Raw genomic sequence first — 26414 nt, forward strand, 5'->3', positions numbered from 1 at the left:
GTCAAATAAAACTAATTCTATTTCACCCAATGAATTGCAGTCTGCTGGTTTACTGTTTTATAGGTGCAGAGATGGACGTTTTTAGTTATCTATCTACTTCAATGAATATGGAAATAAAATGAGCACAAGGGGAAATGAAAACTCAATGTATTTCTATAACATGATGCAAAATACTTAAAAACAAAAACAAAAAAACTGTTCAATAGTAGAAAAGCAATAATGAATTAAGTCGTTTTTCACATTATGAGTTTCTTTTAATGAGTTTTGTTGTAATATCGCTTGTCAGCCTAACAGCAGCAATTCATTTGGAAGTTTTATGTAAAATTCTTTTGATAATCAAACACAGACTCTGTGATTCATAACCATCATTTAGATCGGCTTTTCTCCAAGTCATTCATGAAACAAGTATTATTTTTATTGCAAGTGAATTGCAGATGTCTTCATCAGTCGTAGCTGATAATGTCTTAACAGCTCATATCTGATACAAGTCAGTGTTGCAGAGCATGACAACATGCACTTTTGTTGTCTGCACATCCAAAGATGTGTGAAGACAAAGAGCAAAGTCTAGAGATATTCCTTTGACATTGTGACTTTGAGGCTCAGCCGAGACGTCACCTTGATCTCACTTCTCTCAAAGCCTCATCTATTTCATAAAAACATACTGTGACTTTTTAAATACCAAACTCTGAATGTAATGTCAGTTTTTGAGTTGGCGCCTGATTTCAAAATGTTTTTAGACCTCAAGTTGTTGTCATGTACCTGTAACCACAAGTGAAATTTTTTCCCATGTCGATGATCTGTCGTGTTTATCAGCACATATGCTTCTAGTCATGTCGTCTGTATTCAGACCATTCAAGAAAAAAGAGAAAGGAAAACCGATACTGTACACCGTCTATGCACACGATTCATCCAGCTGTTTACTGGCGACTCTTTCACTCGGTCCCTGTCTCGTCTTTCTCCTCCGGGTTTGATAATCAGACAGGCCCGCTGAAGCCCCCATTGTCTGCACACACTGTCGACGTGACTCTTATACATATGAGAACAGCTTAGCATTGTGAATGCAGCTCAGCTTTCTGGAGGTTGACCTTTTTCCATGGATTAATAGGTTTTATGCTGGCAGCATTAATAAACAATTTCTTCGTTTCCACAGTAGGGTATAGTGAGCGGTCACTCTGCATATTAATGTGCCCCCCCCCCCCCGGTCTCACCTACTTTTCAGCGGTCATGTTTAGCAATCACGACCCTTTTTTGATCCAGCCCCCCCCCCCAAAGGATGTTTGTCTCAGAGTCAGTTTTTTTGCTCTCTTGTCTTTAAATGCACATTCACTATTTTCAAGGCATATTATATGAAACTCCCACTCTCTCCATCTGCCTCTTTTTTAATCTATTATTTTTCCCCCAAAAAAATTGTACTCCTTATATTTGCCCCTTCCCCTCAATCCCACTTGTGTCTTTCTCTTTATTGCTCTGACTCTTCATCTCTCCTTTATTTCGGTCCCTGTCTTTTTTGCTTTGGTGACTGGGGCTGATTATGTGGGACTGAGCAGTTTTGGCCCTCACGCTGTCTGTGGCCAAGGTCAATTACGGCCTTCCCATTCAGAGCATGGCCAATCACGGGCCAGGGAGCCACTGATGTGGAGCGCCAGGCGGGGGGATCGAGCGGGAAGAAAATCAACCGTTTGGTGCCTCAAAAATGATTCGATTTGCCACTGGTGTGAAAGTGTGTGCTGTGTCTGAGTAGCCCTCTCCCTTTTCTTCTTCAATGTCACCCACATTTTTCTAAAATATTAGTTTGATGCTGGGTAGAATTATACAGCAAACAAGGTAATATTGTCTCTGATTTGACTGCTTCTTTAAAATAATCATATGACAAAACTCAGTCATTCTCTCAGTGTGTGTTTTGTGTGTGTGTGCAAGGTTAAAATCTTTCCCATGAGTCTGTATGGACGCGATCGGGCTGCCCAGGCCCTTAGAACAGCACTATATTGTGCTGGAGTGCCTCTGTGTTACCATGGAAACCCAAGAGAAAATGTGTTTGTCATGTTCTGGTCTCCAGGAAAAAGAATTTTAAAAAATTCAATTAAATTTAAAAAAACGGGTAGAGAAAAGGTTTCCTCAAGAAAAGCACAGTAGGGGGTGTAGTTAAGGAACAGTGGTCGTTTCATTGTCATATATTTCAAACATTTTGTGTCGTGATAAAAAATTGTCGTCACCATCTTGCCGGTACCTGACTCCACCGAACTCCTGGCTAATACCAAAAGACTTCAGTGCATGCTAGCTTGTGGCGAGCATACGCCCACCTGCCTGTCACTCAAAGCGGCATGCCCTTAATTAAGCAGAACTTTAAGCTTTAATAGAATTTAAACGAGTGAGTTGTATAAAAATTCACCCCCCTGTACAGTTATCAAGAAGGAGGAAATTAGCCGTCTATTTCAGCTGTAAAGTTGGTTATTTCAACATGGGAGTCTTTGGGGATTGACTTTTGGAACCAGCCTCAAGCGGCCGTTTGAAGACGTGCAGTTTTTGGGTACTTCCGTGTTTTAGCCTCGGAGTTTGCCGCTTGGTCTTGCCAAGAGCTTCAGCCATCGTTGCATTTCCAATACAAGAGGTTTTAATACGCCCTCTGAGTAGCGCTACGTCATTAGGGCAGGCTGATGCTACAGTGACCAGACAGCCCGGCCAGACTGGTGCTAGCTTCAGTAGATGAAAAGCAGTGATAGAAATAGAAGTAAATCAAGAGTTAACCTTGGTGTGGCTTTCCACCAATGGAGACAGTTCTTGTTGAGTAAAGGAGTGAAGTTTGTTTCTGAACTCACAAAATTTCCTCTAGACTGGTAAGTAACGTTCACCAGGCCACGTTTGTGGCATCACATTTGGGAAAGGCCCTTTCCTATGTCAACATGACAATCTACATGTGCAAAATGTCAGGTCAGTGATATGGGTGTAATGTGTGGCTGGCTATATACCCTGTTTCGGTCTCCACATACAGTGGGATCCCAAAGACTTTTGGAAACCATGCTGTCATTATTAGCAGTAATCTCTGACGTGTGAAGAGTTATTGATCATAAATGAGGGAAAATGACTAAAGGAAAGTCTTGCTCCTGTTTTTGTGGCAAGACAGTTTGAACATGATAAAGGCCTTTGGCTTGTTGTTGACATTTGACAAATTTATAATGCAGTCAGCAAACAATGTGTCTGAAATCAGCTGCCTTCACTGCTCTGATCTTCAAGTGAAACTGATTATGGTGACTGACAGTGTAACATTTTTTGTTCACCATCAAGCATCATTCCACAAACAAACCACCCCCACTTCCTCTGCCTCCGTAAACAAAGGCAGACTTTTTGTGCATCTATGTGAAGGCGTTTGATTAGCCACAATTATGGCCTTGGCACCAGCTTGTGTGATTACTTTGACTCAAGGCTGTTTTGTAGGTGTCGTATAAGTAATCAGTGCTGGGCTAAACCTGGACCGGCATCAAAATGATGTGTCTAATTACAGCAGCCAACCAACCTGTGGTGCGGCTCACCTGACGAGGAAAAAGTAGAATTAATTACCTAATTGAAGCAAGTCAGGGAACCATGAAGGTAAAACTGTTTTACCTTCTAATCGGCTCAGCAACAGAATTTGCTTCAGCATTAGAAGAGCATGTTTAAACATTCTGTCAGGGAACAAAGGTTGTTTGGTTTTACGAATGAAACGGTACAATGAAGACATTTGTTCTCGTTTTTGGCTAAAAATCACTCAAGTGAGTTTATTTTAAATATTAAGGGCAATATAAGACTTCTCTTATATAATTCGGGATCTATTACGATGCACTGTATGTGTTGTGTACAGCCTGCAACATCATACTGCGTCGCCTGCCTGTCCTGGGAGATGGGACACAGCCCAGCCTTTCTGACAACTTGGACATAATAAACAGCCATTTGATGAACTGCTACTTGACGCTGATGCACAATAAATCCTAATGACGACAACAAAATGAATAACGATGGGGTCAAGCCTGGGCATCATCCCGAGAGAATGTTCTTTTATTTGCAATGAAACATGCTGGATGTCCTCATGCTTGGGGGTTTTATCATGTGTGGTTCAGTTGTTATTGCCTCTGCCTGCAATGTGTCTGCCTATCGATAGATTGCTCTGCTCAGCCCCTGGGGTCTGCTAACGGAAGCAGCATTAATATTTCTGATCCTAATCCCTACTTTTGCCACTAGAATAGTCTGAAGTTAATTCTCTTGTGTAACGCATTCGCTGCCGGTGAGACAGAGCAGAAGTCGGACTGCAGGATTTCCCCAACACATGCATCACATAACAGATCACCGCACTGACGTCTCAATGCCTGCACTGGCAGTTTTGACCGTTTTCTCACTGTGATTGTAATATGAAGATTCAGAGCACCTCTTCCTGAGTTTTTTTTTTTTTTTCTTCACATCTCAGCTGATGCTGTTGTTATGCGTCATGCATTTGCGCCTTCCACTCAGAAATGCCTAGGAGTCCTCAATCAAGGATAGAGAGGACACTCATACAGCCAGGTGCTTGTCAGGATCATTATGGCCATCCCAAGTGTCTCTCCGCACCTTCCTGTTCAGCTCTGCTTTCAATTGAATACTGTCTGGAGGATAAGCTCGGACAGGGCTAATTCACCAAGGGCTAATTATACCATAGTTATTGCATGGTGTGTGCTGTGTTCAAATTGAAGCATGTAGCCCATAAATAATCTCCTGTGAAGCAACAGTGCAGGAGATTTACAAAGACAGAGCCTCAACATTGTAACTATAAAATCAATCTCCAGGAAAATTAAAATAATGTGACATTTTTAGATTTTTTTGGTACACTTCCTTTGACTGAAATATCTCAAAAACCAATAGATGGGGTGCCATGTACCTCAGTATATACATTCATTGTCTCCAGAAGAAGAAGAAGCCCACTGACTTTGATGATCCTTGACTCATCCTCTTGCACAACTGTGAGGTTGTTGTTTTAGGTTCTAAGTGAAGCGTCTTGACATCTGTTTGATTTCGATGCCATGAAATTTGGATCATATGATAATGCTGCCTAGAGGATGAATCCTTGGCGATTTCTGGTGCCACAACGAGATTGACCTTTGTGGTTTGAATGAAATGTCTCAACAACGATTGGATGGATTGCCATGAAATTTGGTCCAGACATCCATGTTTCCCCCACAGGATGAATTGTAATAACTTTGGTAATCCCTTAGCTTTTCACCATGCACCATCACCAGGTCAAAATGTCACTTTGGCTGCAGCCATGTTTTTCCTGGAATCTTATGTGATACAGTGTAATCGTCTTTCACATTTATCCATTTCATTCAAACACAGAGTAATCAAAGATGTATAGTAATGTACTCCAAAAGGCTTTTGAAATCTTTGGTCATCTGGGACCCAGTTTATAGGATTCTGTGTGTGTGTTTATTATAATATGGCACAGAAATATTTAGTGTGCTTTGGTTTGGAAGATGACACCAGTATCCTACACAAACTTTTTATTTTATTGTTTGACACAAACAAATTGAAGTACTCCTCATTTTTGGTCCCTAAGGAATCTTCTCACTGTCCCCAGCTCCTGACATTGCGAACCACTGAGGTACAGGATGTATCGGAGGATTTTTACATGTACTGTCAGTAGCTCTGGGAGCCAGCTCAGTGTGAATTGCTTACAAAAGATGTGGTGAAACCCTCCATTGTGATGAGTGTGCTTTGATTAATACACCCCGATGAATGCCTTTATTTTTAGCCTGGCAGAGCGGACAATGTGGAAACGCGTTTTATTACCCTTCTGGTTGGAGATGAATGGGCAACAGCAGAGAGAGATGTGGTGCCTCAGTGTTCATTTGTCATTGCCAGATTGAGGTGTAAAGGATGGAAGAGTCACTTGATTAGTTCTATCATTATTCGTACAAAGTTCAGAAGGCAGTCATAGACAAATTGCTAATAGAAGACGTAGTATTTGGTGAAGGATGATCCCCTTTGGGTTTTGCCAATTAAAACATTTTATGAGGAACAAGCCAGGAATGTCTGGCTAGACATCTGGGCAGGGGGGGGTTTGGGGGGGAGTGCTGACTTTTCCAATGCTGAAGAGCTGGGGTCAGAACCTAACAATATATACTTTCTGCTGGGAACATGAGCTAATTGACTAAACGGGTGCTCTTACATCTGATGTCAAGGTTAAGGCCAAGGAGAGAATGAGAGTTGCATTTCATCAGAGCAGGTCATTAGACCTGGCTTGAATCGGACATGATTATAGTGAGATAGACTCTGCAGCGCTCGTCCTTTTCATGACAGGTGGAGGTATGAAGTCCAATTTACCTGGCGAGGCACTTTCTCGGCCTGCAATGAGATTATTCTATACATTGAGAGCGAAATAAAGGTGGCATGTGTGCTGGTGACCTTCATACAAGTTCAAATATAATTATAAATCTGATATCTGTTTCATTCTTGCACAATATGAACCATAAATTATTCATTTGACTCCACTGGAATGTCTCCAATACAGTATATCATGGGCAAATGAAGTCTTATATATAAAAAATAACCAAAAAAGATTACAATGTGTGTGGTGCTTGTTTGTGTCTTTGCAGGAACTCTTTACAGCGGAGTGCAAGTTCAAAGAGTCGGTGTTTGAGAACTACTATGTGATCTACTCGTCCATGTTGTACAGACAACAGGAGTCGGGGAGAGCTTGGTTCCTAGGGCTCAATAAAGAGGGTCAAGCCATGAAGGGGAACCGAGTGAAAAAAACAAAACCAGCTGCTCACTTCCTGCCCAAGCCATTAGAAGGTATGTAATTAAAAACTCAAAGTGAAATTTAACATTAACACATCAAAACCGCACTGTGATTTTACACTTACTTTTCAAATAAGTAAAAAATCTGGTATTAAAAATCTGAATTTATCATTGTGTATTTTAAGTATTTAAGATTAGCTGTAGAAATATTCTTTTTTTTTTTCTTATTGTCAACAAATCCAATGAAAAGACTAAAATCAATAATGAATTAGAATTATTATCATGCTAATAAATATTGTTTGTAGTCAGATCCTCATACAGTTTATTCCTCTGCACATTCGACCTCCATTGTTGCCCAGAATCTGTTTCAAACACATGAAAAACAACAGTTTTGCAATGGATGACATGCTCCTTTATTATGATGAACACAGGCACTGTAGTTTATTTAAATCTGTCGTAAACTGTCCTGCTCCCATAAATACTCACTAGTGTACCCAGCATGTGTTAATATGTGGTTAATAGTTTCCAACAAATGCGTGATTTACTCCTTTACTGGTAATGTTTGCTAAAAGCTACATTGCCCAGCTGTTGTCAGCTGCTTCTGTAGGAAAAAAGGGTCTTGGGGTTGAACGCCAAAGACGGGCTGGGGAAGTTGGTTTTGACAATAAGAAAAACACTGAGCATCACCATCTTTTACAAGATCAGATCACCCATATCACAAGATAATATTTTCTGAGTTTCAGTTTTATGTGCAGAGGCTTTGAGTTATCTACCTTTGAAAGCTGCGCGCCCACCATCGCACTATGGGCGGCAACAAAAGTCTCAGAACTAAAGAAAACTGAAAGCTATCTGCTTGCCTGTGTTTTTGATAGAGACAACTGTAAAAAAAAAAAAAAAATACAACTGAGGACTATGTAGTTTTCTGTCTTTTATGTTTTCAACTCACCTAGAGAGACTTAAGGAGCATAATCAGCAGCTCATTTCCCCCACATTGTCTTCTTAGTTTCTGTTACCTGAAGCAGTTTTTCAGCAGTCAGGGAAACTGTGTTACTGTAAATTCTAACAGCTTTTAGGTGGAGGTGGATTTTTTAATGAAATATACAGTATAAAAACACAAAAAAATGATGATGACATGGCATGATTTTATGCTGGGTAATAGTGCAACTACTGCATGTGAAATATTCATCTTTGACATAGTTTCTGTATTATGTGCTGATTCTCTGTTTTGCTGTTGTAAGCAGACAGTGTAGGATGCAGGGCTGCTCAGTAAGCGCAGTATGAAATGTTGATAGTCCAGCAGAGCCACCATCACTCTCGTGAGCCACCGGCCTTGATTGCTTCCCATCATTTAAACATGGAATCAGGTTTAAGTGTCCTGTCAAGACAGTGATACAGCTGTAGTGTAGTGGCTGTAAAGTGGGAGGGGGTGGAGGGGGTTGTAATGAGACACTTTCGGCTGTTTTGTCGAAAAGTTATGTGCTTGGATTCAGAATCAGCCCTGATGGAGACAGAGTATGAAACCAGCAGGCAAAAGATGTTTCAGCTTTTTTTTCCATCTGTAAATTTCAGTGCAGGTTTGAGGGTTTTCTTTGTCTGTGTAAAACGGACACAACAGCTATGGGAAGTGATATGCTGCTTGAATAGGTTTAGACAGGTAAAGTGCAGGATAGAGGTTCGCGCTAACACTGTTTCCCTTGTCTCTCTCCTCTCTCTCCTTATCGTCTGCTCCTCCAGTTGCCATGTACAGAGAGCCATCGTTGCATGATGTGGGAGAGACATTGCCCAAGGCGGCGGTACCTCCCAGTAAAAGCACAAGTGAGCCGGCGGTGATGAATGGAGGTAAACCTGTCAACAAGCCCGACAAGCCCACCACATAGCCACACCTGACCAGTGCCCAGTGTGTGTGTGTGCGTGTGGAGGTGGGGGGGGTTGGGGGAGCGGGGAGCGTGACGGAGGCAGGGCTTTTCCCGACTAGACTCCAGACCCTCTTTTCTTCTGTGGATCAGATCCAGGCAAACCTTCCTTCCCTTCTTCTCTTGCTCCTCCTCCTCTTTCACCCGCCCCGTCCTCCTTTTCTCCAGCTGTCTCAGCGTGGGGCGGATGGATTCTGAGGCGGCTGAGTTTCTCCAGCACGGGATGGAAGAGGACCTCTGATCATGGAATGCCTTTAGACTCCTCTGGAACTGTGAGAATTCATGTGAATAACGCGTGTTTCACAACCACGCTCGTGGTACTTTGCTTGCTGACGGTTCATCCAAGAAAACCCTCCCCCTCTCTATAATGCCCTGTTGGAGCAGAGTGTGTGAACCTTCAGATCTATTTTCTATACCACAGTTCACCAGCTATGTTCTGGGATAGAGACTGTATAGATAGAGTAAATATTTGGACTGTCGTCCTCTATTTTTTACGAGTACGTTCCCCTCCCTCTCTTTCTATCTCTAGTCACACACTTTTCTCTTTGTCAAGTAACCTAGAAAAGATAAAAACATTTTGCAAGGGAGTTGTGTGATTTTCTAAGAAACACATTCACACAGATATGACATAAAAACAAACACATATACAAAATCAAAAAAACGATCCAAATTTTCTTCTTGCCTACAACATGCGCACACACACACATTTACAGACACACAAAAGTTTGTGGGGAAAATCAGAGATGTTGCTTTTTTACAGCTGATAAAAACACACTGGAGGCTGGCAGATAGCTCCTGCAATCATAGTTGATGAAGTGCTAATTACCGCCACTGCAATCAATGCGAGGAGCTCCCTACACACACACAAACACACACACACACACACACACACACACACACACACATTTATAAACAGATGTGCGTGTGGGTGGGAGAGCGCTGGAAGGAATGGTGTATACATATCACTATCTAAGTCCCACCAGCGGTTCAGTCCGCCTTCTCTGGTAAATAGAAAACCTGAAGTCTATTTTTCTTTAATCTTATTTCAGAGCGTGGGCTCTAGGAATATCTCTAGGCCTTGTAGGCCTCTGTCCCTCACTCGCTGACTTCTTTGGACTATAAGGCAAGGCTTGTGGCTTTGACCCAGATGGTCTATAACTGCAGCACTGGCAGCCATCTTACGGCAGCGTCTACTTAAAGCCAGAAAACAACATGGCTGAAAACCAGTAGGCGACATTTATATTGGCTGCATCCCTATTTGGTTCAGCAAACTAAAGCATGGGCAAGGTTAATATTGTGTTCTCTCTTCTTGCAGCAGTTATACAAGAGATGGCTTATATTGTAACATTTTCACTGTATAAAACTTAGGGAAAATGACTATTAAAAATCATAACTTTTTAAATGACTAGATATTATTATAATTATTATTATGAGAGGAATTGTCTCCTAGCTCAGCATGCAGAGTCCAGTACTGATCATCTTGGCCTGTCACGTGCCTGTTTGGACCTTGATTCCCGGCATGCAAAAACAGGTTCCCAGTCCCCACTGGGCCAAAGGTGCCTCACCCACCCGATACATCCACGTAGAGGACACGTAGCATTATCCATCGAGAAAAACCACACTCAGATGTATTCATTCTGAAATGACCAAAGTCTTTTTTTCATCCCAAGAAGAACTGAACTCTTTAACTCTTAAAAAAAAAAAGGAAAAAAAAGAAAGAAAACAAATCTGATTCTCTCTCTGATTCAATTCATTCAAGCTTTCACTGTGATAGCATTTGTTCTGTCCGACAGAATCAACTCTGCTCAGACCTGCAAAGGTCTCGACTGATGTCATTTTGGAGAAGTACGTATACCTTGAATTAATCACATGCATGTATTTTCTATGAGGAACCAAGGTATGGGTATCGTTCTTCACTCTGTCTAAGCTGAAGAGCACTGAAGCTCGGTGTGGGACGTTGAATGGGCATGTTGTAGGCTACGGCACACTCACACCTAACCTGAAGGAAACCCACTGCACTTTCCGTTTTGCATCTTCATTACGACTGTTAGCGGTTTATCAAAGCTCTATCTGATCAATCAATTTATAACGTTTTAACGTCTTGCTTTAATGATTTTTTCCTAATAGTTTTGTTAGATAAGGTTTAGACTATTAAGTAGATTGTTGCTGCTGTATGCTGCTAAAACTGCAACTATATTAAGAAGTTGATTTGGTAAATATAATTTTCTGAGTTTATTGGGATTACACATGACCATTTCTTCTTACAGCACATCAAAGCACATTAGTTAGACTTCAATATTTGTCTGTACAAAGCTGTTAATGTTATAACAACAATGGCGTACCATAGACGCGTGCGCGCGCGCACACACACACACACACACACACACACACACACACACACACACACACACACACACACACACACACAGGAGCTGGAAACCATTGTAGCTGTATTTGAGGATGGTGTTGTGTCCTCGTTACAGCCAATCATCCTCCACTCTTTACAAACTCTACATGCTGGGCTGGCTTCTGCTCCAGCCCTGCAGTCCAGTTAACTGGCTCCTCCAAGGCTGACTTTATTTTTGTAAATGACCAGTGTGTAAATGTACATCTCTGTTTGGATCTCTGTAGCCACTTTTTTTTCTTTCTTTCTTTCTTTCTTTCTTGTCCTCATTTTCTCTCGTATACGGGTCGTGTGTGATGTCGTTCTCCTGATCACTTTTGCTTTGTCCCCCCTCCCTCCCTCCCTCCCTCTCTTCAGATGTGTTCCAAGAATATTCTAGCAAACTTAGTTTCTTTATTGCTTCAGTTTTCAACCTCTTCTTTTGTACGTTGTCCCATCTGTTGCATGGGGAGAGGATGGCATCGATGAACTGCATGTAGTAGGCTATGTCTATCAAGAACTGTTGGTATGTACCGCTAATTTTACATACATATATGCAACGAGTTTGTCTACACTATACAGTTTGTGTTTGTTGTATACACATATACAACATATTGAATAAAATATTTATATAAAGGTGTACTGTAATGTCAGTAACATACTTAATGCAATATAGTGTGCAGTATATTATTGCACCTGTCATTTTTTTTGATGGGACAAAGAAAACAGAGGGGTTGGCTAGTTTAAGCATGAAAAAGGCCAAAGTAGAATTTACATTAAATTTTCTTTGTGACTTCTTATCGGTCCTCTTTTCAAGTGGTGACTGAGCTCTCGTGTCAATGCAGCTCTCATCCCCTGATGCCACCTTTTGAAGTGACATGGACATCCAGCATGCCACAACTAAACTATGTATGCCCTTCTCTTTGTTTCCTCCACTTAGAATTTAACCTTATCACTAGTATTAGTTGAGTGAGAAATGTCCATTACGTACCTTCAGTACAGCGTGGGCTTTCATGGCAGATTGTTTGGTTTGGTTTCCCGGTGGAGAAGAATAGGCACTATTAAAATGATTTATTTTCAAAAATATATATATACCATTGCAAGTATGCCCATTGGAGTTATGTCATGTTATAACAAATTTGTAACCATGTATGATTAAGGTCTTCGCATTGTTTTCCATGCAAAATGTTGTGTCATGCGGCACATTTAATGTTTTATTATTAAAAAGAAATAAAAACCTCAAACAGTAACCTCTGCCTTGAGCTTTTGAGTGAACTTTCAGTCCAGCCTGGGAGCAACACTTCACTGTGTACCATTTCAAAACAGGCCTACATTATCCCCCGCAGTATCCCTCATATTCCAAAAATGTCACCTCACTAAAAGAACATGTTCCTCTCTGACTTTCGATTTGTCATGTACCTGCATCCTATTATGTGCAGCCTTCTGGAATATGTAAGCGTTTCTACGTTATAAAAAATGAAAAACAAAATCATACATAAAGCTGTTTTGGAAACATAAATGTTTACATTGTAATATGTTTTAAACAGGAAAATATGGTTGTTTCTTTTCACCTACAAAATCCAGTTTTAATAAGGATCATTTGTAACCAGTACAATAAAAGAATGAATGCTGTTAGTGATACGCAGAATTACATCCGTGTTTATGCATGTCTTCTCCCTCCTCCTGTGGTTTCCAGGCGGTGGTGTTTTACCAGCCTGGTCGTTGACGGTCGGCGGTGCTCCTGGTCGCTCCGGGCAGCCAGGCCTCTTGTCTCTAACCCCAGTGTCCTGTTCTCCTCAGTACTCTGCTCCCACCCAGATTTCGCAAGCGTTCCCTGTCCAGCCGTCCCAGCACTCACAGTTGCCGCAATTGCACAAGCCATTCCCTGTGAGGAGATGTGAGAAGAAAAGCTGTGAATTAAAAGAGCTGTGCCATCATGCCTGACCTTTAACAAGGTTCCTCTTTTCACACCCTGCTTCCCTGGGCACAGCTCTCTGGTGGGGGATTGAGGCGAGCTACACTGCTCAGGACAGTTTGTGGCTCTCTACTGCCTTCACCCACACAGTATAGGAGAAAACTCTGGTTTAATTAGGAGTGAAAAACCTTTATACTTTATATATTCGCCACGTTTGTACAAAGCTCAGATATCCTAAAAATTTGACCTGTCTTCCTTCCTCCCTCCTTCCTTCCTGATAAAATAGTGAGGCTGTCCTTTCCAGAAAAATAGTTTATTACAATCTGTTTATTTTTTGCTCAGTAACAAAGGAAGAAATATTGCTGTCCAAATCTCAGGTAGGAGTTTGTGGTAATGAGTATCCTGTGAGTGTCATCAGCTTGGAAGAAAATACTGATGACATATCTTTGTTCAACCGATAGGAAAGCCGGATACCAGCACAATCATATTGGTTGATATGGGATACACTGACTTATTTTCTTTAGGAATGAGGATATATTTATTTTAGGTATGAAGATACTCACAGTAGTATAACATCCTACTCAGGGTACCTGTCTGTTATAATCCAGTACCCCCATGCTTTCTGCTGGTTCCCTGAGCTGTCAGAGATGCTGGAGTTAGGAGGAGGACTCCTGCTGGCCCTCTGTCACACAGCTGAACAGACATATCTACTGCAAAATATCTCTGTGGGAGAGGAGGGAGGAGTCTGAGGAGGGGGAAATAGGGGGTCATGGATGATGACGAGGGTGAAACAATGAAAGTGAGGTGAAAAATCGGAAGGCAGCAGAGATGCGTAAACAGGTGAGAAAAATAACAAGGAGAGTGAGATAGGAAAGGAGGATGAGGAGGAAAGGACTGAGCTGGAGGAGTCAACACATGATTCTCAGGGATGGTTCAGCTGGCTGTTGATTTACTGAATCAAGAGAGCAGACTAGACAGACCTTCCTCTTATTACACAATAAGGCTGGCCTTACTCCATATTATCTTTTATTGTGGATAAATCCCAGGAGACGACCAAAACCAACAATGCTTCAGTCTGTCTCTCAATATTTTCTCCGCTTCCCTACCCTGTCTGTGACATTCAGCTACAAACCCATTGCTTCCTACTGAAGAAATAATCTTTTAGAACAGGTCACAAATGTACAGTTAAAAAAAAAGAGTAAAGAGTAAACAGCGAATTTGTCAGGGACTATTTTCACCCGTGGATTAACACGCATTTGATGCTTTACTGAGTATTTACAGCATCAAACTACAGTGCCCATGTTAATCATAATAAACTAACATGTCACCAGGTGCAACAGTTTGTTTTTTAATAGTTTTTAGGTAAGCACTGGAAGACTAGAGCAATAGGCTTTGGCTTCTCAGAGAAGCACATTATCAGCTCTATTGGTCCACCACACATTCTCTCGCGTTCATGGTTCATGCTTTGGAGAATCAATGCTCGGTTTCAATAGGAATCAACTCAAAATAACAGACAGTTTTGTAATTGTATTCCTGACACATGAACCTTTTTAGGTGATTGTAATAGTTCTGATGGAAAAGGAAAACTGAAACTAGAAGAGCGATTTCTACAGATTGAACATAACCCCGATAAACACAATATTGCATGGTGACAAAATGTAATGTATTTGTTTTTACACTTTCACCTGTGTTGCAGAAGGCCGTATAGACCTTTTTTTGTCTCTTCTGAAATGGCTGCTGAAATGATCATATTCAGTGCATGAAATTAACCAGCAAGCATTCTTAATACGCTGAATTTTCCACATCACTCATCAGTTGTATGTGTAATGAGAATCTACAGCTTTGAAGGGGCCATGAAATCTCTGGATGCAGAGTAATTTATTGGCAAACTTGCCAAACAAATTTTTGTGTCATTAGCAGGGGGGGGGGGGGGGGGGGGGTTGCATCACAGCTACCTAGAGAAGAGAAGCAGTGTCTTTCATGTGCATATTCAACCCTTTCTCTCTAATTGCCTTTTCATGTAAAACATTATAATAACTCTCATGCATATGGTAATTTGCATATACTGTATATACTCCAGTTAGTAATGTAGTAATCAAGAACATTTAACAGACATTGCCATTACATTTTCTTTGTTTTCTCCCAGTGTTACACAATTTTTAAGCAACGTTTGTCTGCATCTGGAGCCACTGAGGCGCAGTTGAATGACATTAAGGCTGACATTTGGAGTCATGAAGTCATGATGAGAAACACTTCTGAACAGCTGTCCAGATTTTGACAGGCCCCGGGGCAAAAATAATTATAAACATGTACTGAGATTTCCACAATCAGTGGGGAGAAGACGGCTCCTGTGGATAAACGGCTATATCGAGGAGTGTGTCTGTGTAGTTTGTCTTCATTAATTTGTCTGTTTTCTGACTTACAACTATTGACATTCAAGTGGGGATTGGTACAAAATTGGTAGATAAAATAGTGTGTGTGTGTCAGACCCGAGTCAGACCTGCACCGAATTATACACTGTCTAATTGGGTTGGGTAGGGTTTTGTTTTAATGCTACAGGTGTCACGCAAGTAGGTCTGTGTAAATATATCTGATAAAAGATATTAGCTCTACAGACATAGTACTGTATGTCAGTATCACTGCAGGAGAAAAATATTTTATAAAATCAGTAACATATGGAAAAAAAAAATAGTATGGTTTTAGAAAATGGTGGGAAGTATTCAAATCATTAAAAGTAGAATGGAGTGTTTTACAATATCAGATCATAATACTGGTGCATTAACATATAATCAAGGACTATTTGTAAATTTTCTATGCTGATGAACAGTGTTTTTTCCCAGGACCGAGTGCTGGTGGTTGTCGCTTGACAAAGGCTTTGGCCATCATCGTTGCATTTACAAGACAAGAGGTTAATACGTCCTCTGTGCAGGTGACGAGACGGGCCGAGGCTAGTTGGTTAGCATGCTAACTTTAGAAAAGACGTGACAGAGACAAGAGTTAACATTGGTGTTGCTTTCCACTACTGCAGACAGCTCTGAGTAAAGGAATGAAGTTTGATGCTGAACTCGCACCGTTTCTTCTAGACTGGTAAGTAAACAGCTGTTAATGCTAACGTTAGCTATGGAGCAATAGCAAAACTTTACTAACTTTAATGTTGTAGTTGGTAGTTGGTTCATGTGAGGATGATTTTAGCTGCTTCATAATACTGTTCGGTAATTTAATAAACCTTAATTAATCCTAACCACATTTTGGTTTTCCTCAGGTCCATTTCAGATTGGATCCAACATTTTTGATCCTGAAGACTTTGTGTGTGTGTGTTTGCGCGTGTGTACGTGTTTGTTTCCTACCTGTGCAGATGAGGCCGTCATGTTTGTCACACTCTCGGTCGTCACACTCGCAGTACTCTCCGGACACCCACCAGTCTTGGGGAGAACAGATACACTGGCCACAGTGACAGGAACCTGCAAGGCACACACACACACACACACACACACACACACAAACAAAAACACACGCTCACTCTCAGAACTGTTAAATCACATCAAATTTTTTCATGCAAGCTGATATTTTGACACTGTATATTTTGCGTTTCAATTTTACATCATTGGCGTGCTGCTTGTGTTTTTTCTGTAACTACTGTTTGTATTATGTCGGGCAGAGTGGATATGAGAAGTTCCCTGGGGAAACAGCTACTAATATTCGTTTGTCACCAGGAAACCAATCCACCCACACTTTAAACTTCCTCTTCACCATCGGTGTCTGTTCGTCTCTCTCTCAAGGGCAGCAGCAGGATGATAAGGTATTAAAGATTGGTAGAGGGGAAACAAACCTACTGCTGTTTCCTTCATTTTTTTATCCAAAGCTTATACCCTGAGGTCCAGCAACTATGTTTTCAATTTCCCCAATTTCTATCAACATACAGCAGGTTACAGGAACACTCTATGAGAGGTGGAGGCAGACAACGAGAGACGGACCGAGTGAGGAGCGGGAGAGCAAGTAAAACAGATAAGAGAGAGGTGAGACGAGGGGAGATTGTTCTGGTGTCTGAATGTAGTGGAGCGCGGAGAATTAACATGCTCATTTTCATTTTCACGCCCTGCTCGGCTCTGCAGAGCTGGATCTGCTGCAATCGGCCTTTTTCTGTGGATTCACGGCTACGCAACACGAGGGATTCTGTTGTTTGATACATACAATGCAGTGACAACATGGAGAACTTCACTGTGAACATATCCTGTACATACAGAGAGCAGGACAGTAAACAGCTACATGGAGCTGCAACAATCACCTTTAATCATTGATTTTCTTTTCTATTCATCAATCAATTGTTTCATCTATAAAATGTCAGAAAATAGTGAAAGATGACAGCTGCAGATTGTTTGTATAGCTACCAAACCAAAGGATATTCACTTAACCATTACATGAAACAGAGAAGAGCAGCAAGTCATCATATTTGAGAAGGTGAAACCAATGAACTTTGGGCTTCCTGTATGATACATGACATAAACGATGATTAATCCTACCTTTGTTTTTGGAGCGAATTACTGGAATATAATACGTTATGTGTTCCAAAGAAATTTGATGCTATACAGCTGCGGATGGTGTGTCATGAACTCGTTCTTGTATAATACATAAGTGTTTTGTTTAATCTTGTTTGGGTAAAAGACGACAACACACAGGAAGATTATTATTTTAATCATAAAAGAGCGGGGCATTAACCTGCGGCGGAGCACAAACAGTTGGGTTCAGAGTGGAAATTTGACGATAATCTTGTAAGATCTGTTTGAAAGCATATCAGTCTAATTGCTTGGCACTATGAACTATGACGGCGGGAAATTGTACAAAGTATAAGAGTATATCAGAGACAGTGAGAGTAAGATAAGGCCTAATCCTCGAGCTGTTTGTAAGTAAATTTGTGAATATGAGATTAGTGCAAAAATATTTCATCCATTTTATTATGATAATGGTAATTGTTTTATTTTTTCCATAAACAGTCTTTTAGTTGCAGCAAAGATCAAAAGCCAGTTTGAATTAGTAACATCTTTGACTTTTGTGGCATTCAATATAACCACCAGGGAACTCCAGAAATAGAATCATTCAGAAATAATCAATATATATGTCAAGTCCGTTATAGCCAGATTTTCAAGACCTGTTTGACAAGTAGAAGTGGAACTTCTTACCCACAGAAATGTAGCAGTATGAACAAAGATTATGAAGACCTACTAACACGACCGTGGTAAACAAAGTGCCTGTTTGTTAGGTTAAATAATAGTATCACAGACATCTGATCAATCAGAAGGAAAAGCAAACTGAGATTCACTTAATGTCACATGCTGTGTGCATGTAGTGTGCGGTGCTTATTTTCAGGGTGTTCTTTGACATTACAGGGAAATCAGTATGTTCCAATATTCCAGAAAGAAAGTGAGTCAAAACTTGTGAAGCAAAGTTTGTTAAGATAGTGAAAGATCTGAATTAAATTAGTTGTAATGAGGAAAGTGAAGTTTACAGAAATTGCTCCATTTCTGTGATCTTTAGGGAGAAGACATCTTGTGATGATGCTTCAGATAAAGGACATAAAAATCATAAAGGGACATAAAACCTGAGGAGGACAAATAAACAAAATCATAAAATATAACCAGGGTGCATTGTGGACGGCTTTCTATACTGCGTGCAACGTCATGAAGAATTTCATTGTGGAAGTGCATTCTTCAGCCTGACAAAGTGCAGAGATGCAATAGTTTCGGATCTGAGTGGAGGGTCATGCGCTATATGTATACATCTATATGTATTGTCTCAATTTCATAATAAAACAGCTGTGAGATTGTGCTAGGTGAAATATTGGATAACTGTCTGCACATATTTCCTTTGAAATTAAAAATATATTTTCTGTGTGTGTATATATAATTTGATGTCAATCTTGACACCTATAGAGTGGCATTTATAAAAAGCAGCATTTGATAAAAAAAAAAAAAAGTTCACCTTTTCCACTGCACATGACGCCGTCTGAAGTCTCACAAAGCTCCTTGCTCTGGGCATCGCTCATGTCACAGGACCTGGGGAACTGGCACAGCTTCCCGAACCAGCCCTCCTCGCAGATGCACCGTCCACATGAACAGTAACCGTGACCTGGCGGTGGAGGGCAGAAGGGCCTTCATTTAAAGGAGACAGAATATGGAGCAGGACCATGAGAAAATGGCACAGATAGAGGAAAAAAATAAAATAAATAAAGCATTTACAGATACAGTGAAAAGCCAAGGGAGATGCAGCTGGAGAGCAAAAAGCATAGCAATAAAGGATATAAACGCAGAGAGCTGACAGTGCAGACATTGAACCTTGACACTAATAGGCAGTACAAGGAGACAGAGCTGCAGGAAGACGAGAGAGACACAGCAGGCTTATTGTACATGGGACATGAAAGGAACTGTCATCACTGGTCTTGTCCTGTCCTTAATAAATCTCCAGCACTTCAGAGAGAGGGAGATGAAAAACAAAGAAAGGCAACGGCAGACAAAAACAAACACACATGCACCCACACGTGAAACCAGGGACGTTTAATTGGCTGAAAGAGGTAGTTTGGTACTCGGGTGCCTTAATGGCTGACAGCATCACTGTGATTTTAACAAGCACTATCACACTCATGCCCTCCTTCATCTCCAACAGGACCCTCAGAGCAATCACCACATGCTCACTTCAGTATAAATCACATCATGTAGAGGCAGCAGCACCATTGATTGATTCCTTTATGTTCACATCTGGTAACAGATGCCAGGTTGAAGAGGTTGTAATGAGCAAAGCATTTTTCCATCATTCTCATCATTGTAAATCCATATTGTGCTGCTGGAAGTTGTTTGGTGTAGGGGTGTATTGATTCAATCAAACAGCCGTTCGATTCAATTTTGATTCTTTCAGCTGAGATTCAACGCCTCGTACTTTCAGCCCAAGACTCATATACACATGTATATGTATGAACTGTAAAAGTTACTTAACTAATTTAAAGCTTTTCAAGCCTCTAATTCAAAGAACATTTCAAAAATAGCAGATGTGGTGCTGGCGTGTGAGATATTTGTCAGTATTTCAATGAAAGAAACAAAAAAGTTGCAGCAATATCACTTCTATTTTGATTTTTTTTCTGATCAGTGAACTTTTATACATTTTTTTTTTTTTAAAGGAGAAGTTTGGAATTTTTGGAAACATGCTTATTTTCTTTGTTGCCAAGAGTTACGTGAAAAACAATAGATACCACTCTGATATCTGTGCATTAAATCTGAGCAGCAGGTTAACTTGGCTGAGAATTAAAGCAGGGGAAAACAGCTAACATGACTCTGTCCTAAGGTTAAAAAAAAAAAAAGAAAAAGGAAAAAAAAACAGCCTCCCCCAATTACCTCAAAAGCACACAAATTAACATAGAGTTAAACCTGAGGCCATTTTCCCCCTGCTTCCAGCCTTTATGCTAAGCAAAGCTAATTAAGAAAATACAAGCAAATGGACAAAACACATGCAAATTCAGAAACTATCTTCATCAATTTGACAAAACACGTGCTGCAAATACTCCCAACACAACCAAATATACAAATACTCAATCTGGCTGGGACCCACTCGTTCAATTCTTTGTGACTTTTGAAAGTCACAGTGAAATGAGCAAAGAATTAAAAGCATTGGACAGTAAGCATGGATTTATATGTATTAGGTAAGATGTATTCTGATACATTCATGCAAACGTCTCCCATCCGAGTCCATCACTTTTTAGTGTCCCCTGGAAACAGTTCAGTTGCTGTCCGTGCTACTTGCAGCATGTTTGTGAATTTGGTTGTGGTGTGAGTATTTCCAGCACATATGTTGTCAAATTGATGAAGGTGTTTTCTGAAGTCATTTGTGTTTTGTCTATTTGCATGTGTTTTCTTAAGTTGCAGTGCGTTGAGCCCTCAGGGCCACCATATAATGGGTTCCTGGTAGTAGCCTCACAGGGAGCATACAGATATGAGAGGAGTATTCTCATATAACTATCAGCAAGAAAACAAACAAGCGTATTTGAAATGTTGAACTATCCCTTTAAATCCTGAGTTGGATATAAAAAGTTTGAATCGATTTCTCTGGGCAAATGGGCGAGGAAAAAAAAAAAATCAAACCTTCAGTATCTTTAGGGACACAGCTTGTACAGGATATAGCTAAACACCATGTGTAAACTTGAAGGCAATACATCATTCTACTGCTATAGATAATACATCAATATTGGCCGTCTTTCCTCGCTATCTCTCGAAGTCCGCCTCACCTCCCTTCCTTATGCTGTCTGAATTTTTATCACTCGGAGACAGAGGTCGTGGATGGTGTATGGAGGATGTGTGGGTGTGGTGGTGGTTGTGGTGGGAGGTTGTAAATGAACGTTAGCTAGTCTCTGTCTTAAATGGAGTGGAGTGGCAGCTATGGCAGGCCATGCATGGTTGCCTCAATCAGCTAGCCTGGGAGAGCGGTTAATTGCTTTGGAGGAAAGGCAACCTGGCCCTCATTCAATTAGTCTGCACCTGCCTTTCACAGAGCACACATTGTGTTATAGCATTAAGATGTGGGCTGTGTGGGGGGTGGGAGGGTGGTGGGTGGGGGGTGAGTCAGGTATTTAACCCAGCAAAGATCTGTACTGTATGAGGACAGAGTCTGGCAGTTTAGAGTTCGCTGCCACAGAGAGAGGAGGGAGATGGGTGAGTAATGTAAGGAAGAGAGGTAACTGGTAGGGAAGGTGCAATGATTTAAACTCTTGTCTATGGAAACACTTATTGTTTTGTTTTTTTAAATACATCCTGTGTCCAAGAGAAATCAGTCTGTTCCAAGATTTTTTTTTTTTTAGAGATGAGTGTCTGTCTCTTGAAGCGGGGAAGAACAAGCAAGATAGATCCACTGTAAATTTAAGGTAAAAAATACTTGAATCACTTGAAAAGTTTTGTAATTTACTAGGATGTTTTTTTTTTTTTTACTTCTCTGGAGAAAGCCAGACTTTAAGGATTCAAAGATCTGACTTGTTGGTGAGAAATGAAACCTTCTTTCTGAAATTTAAGGACACACGTGGTGAATCCTTGTCCTCAGTGTCCAGTCATCCATTGTGCAGCTGTCCGCTGTGTGATGAAGCATTCAGCCAGTCCTCGACTCCTCAACAACGCTGCACATATTATACAACCACATCGTATTTACCAGGCATTTGCAGTTACAGTAACTGCTCATTGACCCCTGATAAATATTTCAGTTGAACTGTGATATACTGATAGTTCTGACATTATTCTTCTACATCATTTGTCACATGCTGAACCGTGGAATTTTCCCTATACCTTTTAACTGATACTAAACTTGGAAATGAATGATTTTGAGGAGGATGTTATTTCTGGATTCTTTTATTTCAGGAGGAAGAGCAAGGTCAGCTCGGACCCTTGTCCTTCGAAGGGCAGCAGTTACCTGGATCCTCTGGCCTGGTCAAACTAGGGGTCCAAAAGCATCCATTCATTCATCGGTGTTAGTTAGGATGTCATAGCAGAAAAAGCCCAGGTGAAGTTAATAACATCTATAAGGGCTACATTGCAGTGCAGTGCAGTTGCGTGTCCTAGTGTCCGGGGGCCCTGGTATTAAACATGGTGGGACGGTTCAATTTCTTAGTGGGGAAGGTAATTAAACATGATCGTTAATGGTTAGACCCAAGCTTTTCCTGCTATGACAAGACAAATCAGGTCTTAGAGAAATACAGCTGAGGCTTGATCTCCACAACCAGCAATCTGGCTAAACACTAATATGTTCTATGGGGGCTAACAAAATAACTGGTTTCAGACTTTTAAATACTGCTTATGTCAACATCCAAGTCATAATTATTCTGGAAATTTTGAATATTTCTTAAAGCTCTGAAATGTGGCACTTACTACCCTGAAAGTGCATGAGGAGGCAAACAAGTATGGAGGTCTCATGTCAGCCAACGTCTGTTGTTCAAGGTAATTAAACTCAAATGTAATGGATGTTGTACTAGACTGTTAATGCACTGTGTTTTAACCCTCACATGACCAACTCTGCAGTTGCCCAATGACATGAAAACTCAGGATCCATAAACATGGGAAGCATTCAAGCCTCTACTGTCTGTCCCATATGCTGTTCATTCAACTCCAGCACACAGAGCGTGATCATAGAGGCCTGAAGCACGAGCACTTGGGCTTGTAAAGTGGATGTTTTGGCTGCTCTCTGCCCTTGTTTTTTCGTGTGATGAAAACACTTGAGAACCAAGTGTGGACTGAGCTGATTGACAAGCTGCTTAACACTGAAGGACTGAATTATATGCAAGGTGCCCGTGTCATTTATCACTCCTCTCCTTTCTGTTGTCTGCAGTGAGGCTCAAACATCTGGGGGCACCCACTGCACTGTACCCTGGATTGGGAAGCTTCTCACAGCTCCCTCACCATAAAGGTTTTTTTTCAGTTTAATACCCACTCCTCACTCTGGGTATCTGCTTTAGAGTCACTCTCAGTCTCTCAAAACACCCAATAACTTGCACAGGCCTCTGTGTATACAGACTTAATTGTTAGGCTGACAGCATGCCTTTGCATTTGTTTGTGTGTGTGTGTGACTGTGTTGGTGTTTGGTGCTCAGACAAGCTTCCCTTCCCTTCAGGAAGCCTCATGAAGAATTGTCTCTGGACAGCCCAGCACACAATGAGCCCCTGTAATCCATTCACATAAATACTGCATCCCCCCCTTTAAAGGAGAAATTTACCCTCAGATGCTGCAATGCACCACTGATACAAAATGGCACAGCCCCCAAAACAACAGTAGAAAGCCCCACTCAGAGGGAGACACTTGCATACAGCTGCTGGGTGAAAGGAAAAGACAGACTGTATGTCAGTTTAAGAATAAACATAATGACCATTTGAGGATTTACATGTGACAATGAATGTCTCGTGATACACCTGTGGAAGAAAAGCTGCCGTTGTTATAGAGGTATGAGAAAATCTGCAGTCTGTTTACTCTGTGGAAAACCTCTCCAGCACTTTAAGTGTAGAAAGACAGAAAAGCAGATAGAGTGGTGGATGTATCCAGGGGATCCAGTAGTTATGTCTTTAATGCTCAAATTAAACAGAGGAAACATACCAATATAATAAAAAGGTGTTGAACCAAATAAAAGTGCTTCCTAAAAAAGCCCTTTGGCCAAGTGAATTACACATTGTCAGTTTTCCCCTCAGCCTGTCGAAGAATGTAACTTTAATCTATTTTTTTCCTTTAGGAGCACCACAATCCTTAATTGCACGTTTCCTTCATCTGACTTCCTCTATTCTCCCTCTTGCTTTCTGATGATAGCAGCAGCTGCAGCTGCAAAGGGAAATCGTAGTTTCAATTGAGCCTCTAATGTTTTAGTGCGATCTATCCATTACAGCGGTTGTGCCTAAATGGCTCAAATTAAGAGCGCAAACTTCCCAAGACCTCAAACAGAAGCTTCAAAGGCTTGGAGCAATTTCTCTCAAATTCAGCTCAAGGGTTTAGGGGGTTGTGTCTGTGGATATCAAAGAGAGCAGATCGGATCATATTGTATTGATCTCAAATTCAGCGTCTGCTCCTGGCACAGTTTCAAAGTGGGTGAGTGTATGTGTGCACATGCTGTGCATAATGTGTCTAGTTTTATGTGCAATAATTACAAGGAGTGGCAAGTCTGTAACCCTCGCAAGTACATCTGTAGATGTACAGCTCATGTTTCTGTTGGAGAGTTGAAAAGGGTGAATTTACAAGGTGTTTATAGATAAAAGTTCAAAACATGCAATTCACCTTTACTCAGGCTCGGCAGGCAAAAGCAGGCAAGGACCAGCAACGGCGACGTCAAGGCACTGGTCAGCAAGAAAACCAGGCGTAAAGAGCAGGCAAAAACAGCCCCCAAACAGAAAAGCAAGGCCAGCTCGCTACAGCAGGGAAAGCACAAGAGACACTCCGGCAGAGAATGGGCGGAAATGGGCTGGTTTATATACGCTAGCAATTGAGCGAATTAGGACCAGGTGGCGCAGGAGGGCGGGGAAGAGTCAGGTGGCTGAAAGGTGGGCGGGGCTGGGGTTACTGCAGGGCAGGAGGGAGTGGCAGGCTCTAAAATGACGAGAGAGTTAACAAAATGGTGAAGGCAGGCAGAGAATGAATGAATACATAAATGAACTGTGACCAATATCCCTCCTGAAAATTCATAAACCTCATAGAACCGCGAGAGTCTCTGGGATAATTCAATAATATCTCAATAATTGTATTGCTTTGATTTACATATTTCAACGGTGTTTTTAAGAAGTCGCACAGTATGGCGCATGTTTTTAAGTACTGCGGTATCCATAAACCTCAGTGCCCCATCAGAATCAGGTAGAAAAAGAGGAAGACATAGTCACCATCACGGATAAGATTTATAAACTCCATGATTTCATGTTTGCTACTGAGATACTCTTTGGAAATTGTTTTTGTACCACCTTGGCAGTGCTCCAACCATCCGTCAGCCCTCATGCAAGAGCATTCAGGTATTCTTATCCTAAAGCTCTCGTCCTTTTCGCCATGAATCTTGGTTGTACGAGCGTTTCAAGCCAGGTTGATTGGTTTCTGGAAGGTTTCATCATTTACATCATCTACTGTATGACCACAAATTGCTATGTAAGGCTACCAGTTCTGCTCCATTTGTTGTCCAAGTGTCACTCAGAAACATGTCACCCAGCGAGAATTTTCACAACACAGCGCTTCAAGTCCTGCTGCCTGAAATCAGCAGACGGAAAATTACACATTTAATAGTGTCAGTGTCGAGTAATTATTAAGTCAAATGAGTGTGAGTGGAGGAAGGCACACCATCTGAACATGACTTGTATGACAGGACCGGACCAATTTTAAATGTATGTAATTCTAAGTATGAGAAAAGTGGGGAATGCAACAAATTCTGTGCCACTTCAGTACAAAGCCTCTTTGTACGAGTGGTTCTTGCATGACGCCCACTGTCTGTGCAGAAAAATGAACACAACTTTAACTTCTACTCCTCTACTCTATAGCTACAGCTTGAACAGTAATGTTAAAACATAGACTTGCCATCTGTTTGTCGCCGTGTTCTGTCAGATCCCTCTGTTCCTCACACAACTCGCACAAGATTTGTTCGTTGTGTGTGTGTGTGTATGTGTCTGTGTTATATGTGCGTGTGTGCTCTTACCTCCACAGACCTCTCCACCGATGTCCTCGCACTGACGGTCGTCACACTCACAGTTTTTGCCATGAACACGACTGTCCCCAGGTGGGTGGCAAGTACACTGTCCACACTGGCACTGACCTATAAAAACAAAAACAGAGGCGTTTTCTCACATCTGAGCAGTGTTTCATAGAAGAGCTGTGTTTTTAATAGCTGTTCAGTAGAATACTCATCTTGCTTTTTCCTTTAGTGTCTCATATCAAGTTTTTACTTTTTCTTTTCAACCCGTAGGATAGTTGCATGATTTGCATTCCCTCAG

At 41.2% G+C, this 26414-nt stretch overlaps 2 protein-coding genes across 3 annotated transcripts in view; one reads left to right on the plus strand and one right to left on the minus strand.

Annotated features, from left to right (window-relative positions):
* fgf14 (fibroblast growth factor 14) overlaps positions 1-12287 on the plus strand; it is a 98555-nt gene extending 86268 nt beyond the window's left edge. For both annotated transcript variants that reach the window (XM_023404549.2, XM_023404550.2), the window contains exons 4-5: positions 6597-6795; positions 8476-12287. In XM_023404549.2, the coding sequence (XP_023260317.1) occupies positions 6597-6795; positions 8476-8618 (342 nt within the window). In that variant the 3' untranslated portion in view covers positions 8619-12287. The remainder of the gene's footprint in view (positions 1-6596; positions 6796-8475) is intronic.
* Positions 12094-26414, minus strand: part of LOC111653843 (integrin, beta-like 1) — a 37112-nt gene continuing 22791 nt past the window's right edge. Inside the window, exons 7-10 of the mRNA XM_023404548.2 lie at positions 26120-26236; positions 18929-19075; positions 16300-16413; positions 12094-12922 (exon numbers count right to left, since the gene is read on the minus strand). Of these exons, the coding sequence (XP_023260316.1) occupies positions 12834-12922; positions 16300-16413; positions 18929-19075; positions 26120-26236 (467 nt within the window). The 3' untranslated portion in view covers positions 12094-12833. The remainder of the gene's footprint in view (positions 12923-16299; positions 16414-18928; positions 19076-26119; positions 26237-26414) is intronic.

Source organism: Seriola lalandi, unplaced genomic scaffold (genome assembly GCF_002814215.2).
Source record: "Seriola lalandi dorsalis isolate HSWRI2012SDOR001 ecotype SW California unplaced genomic scaffold, Sedor1 jcf7180002054248, whole genome shotgun sequence".
In the NCBI taxonomy this organism is placed as follows: Eukaryota; Metazoa; Chordata; class Actinopteri; order Carangiformes; family Carangidae; genus Seriola; species Seriola lalandi.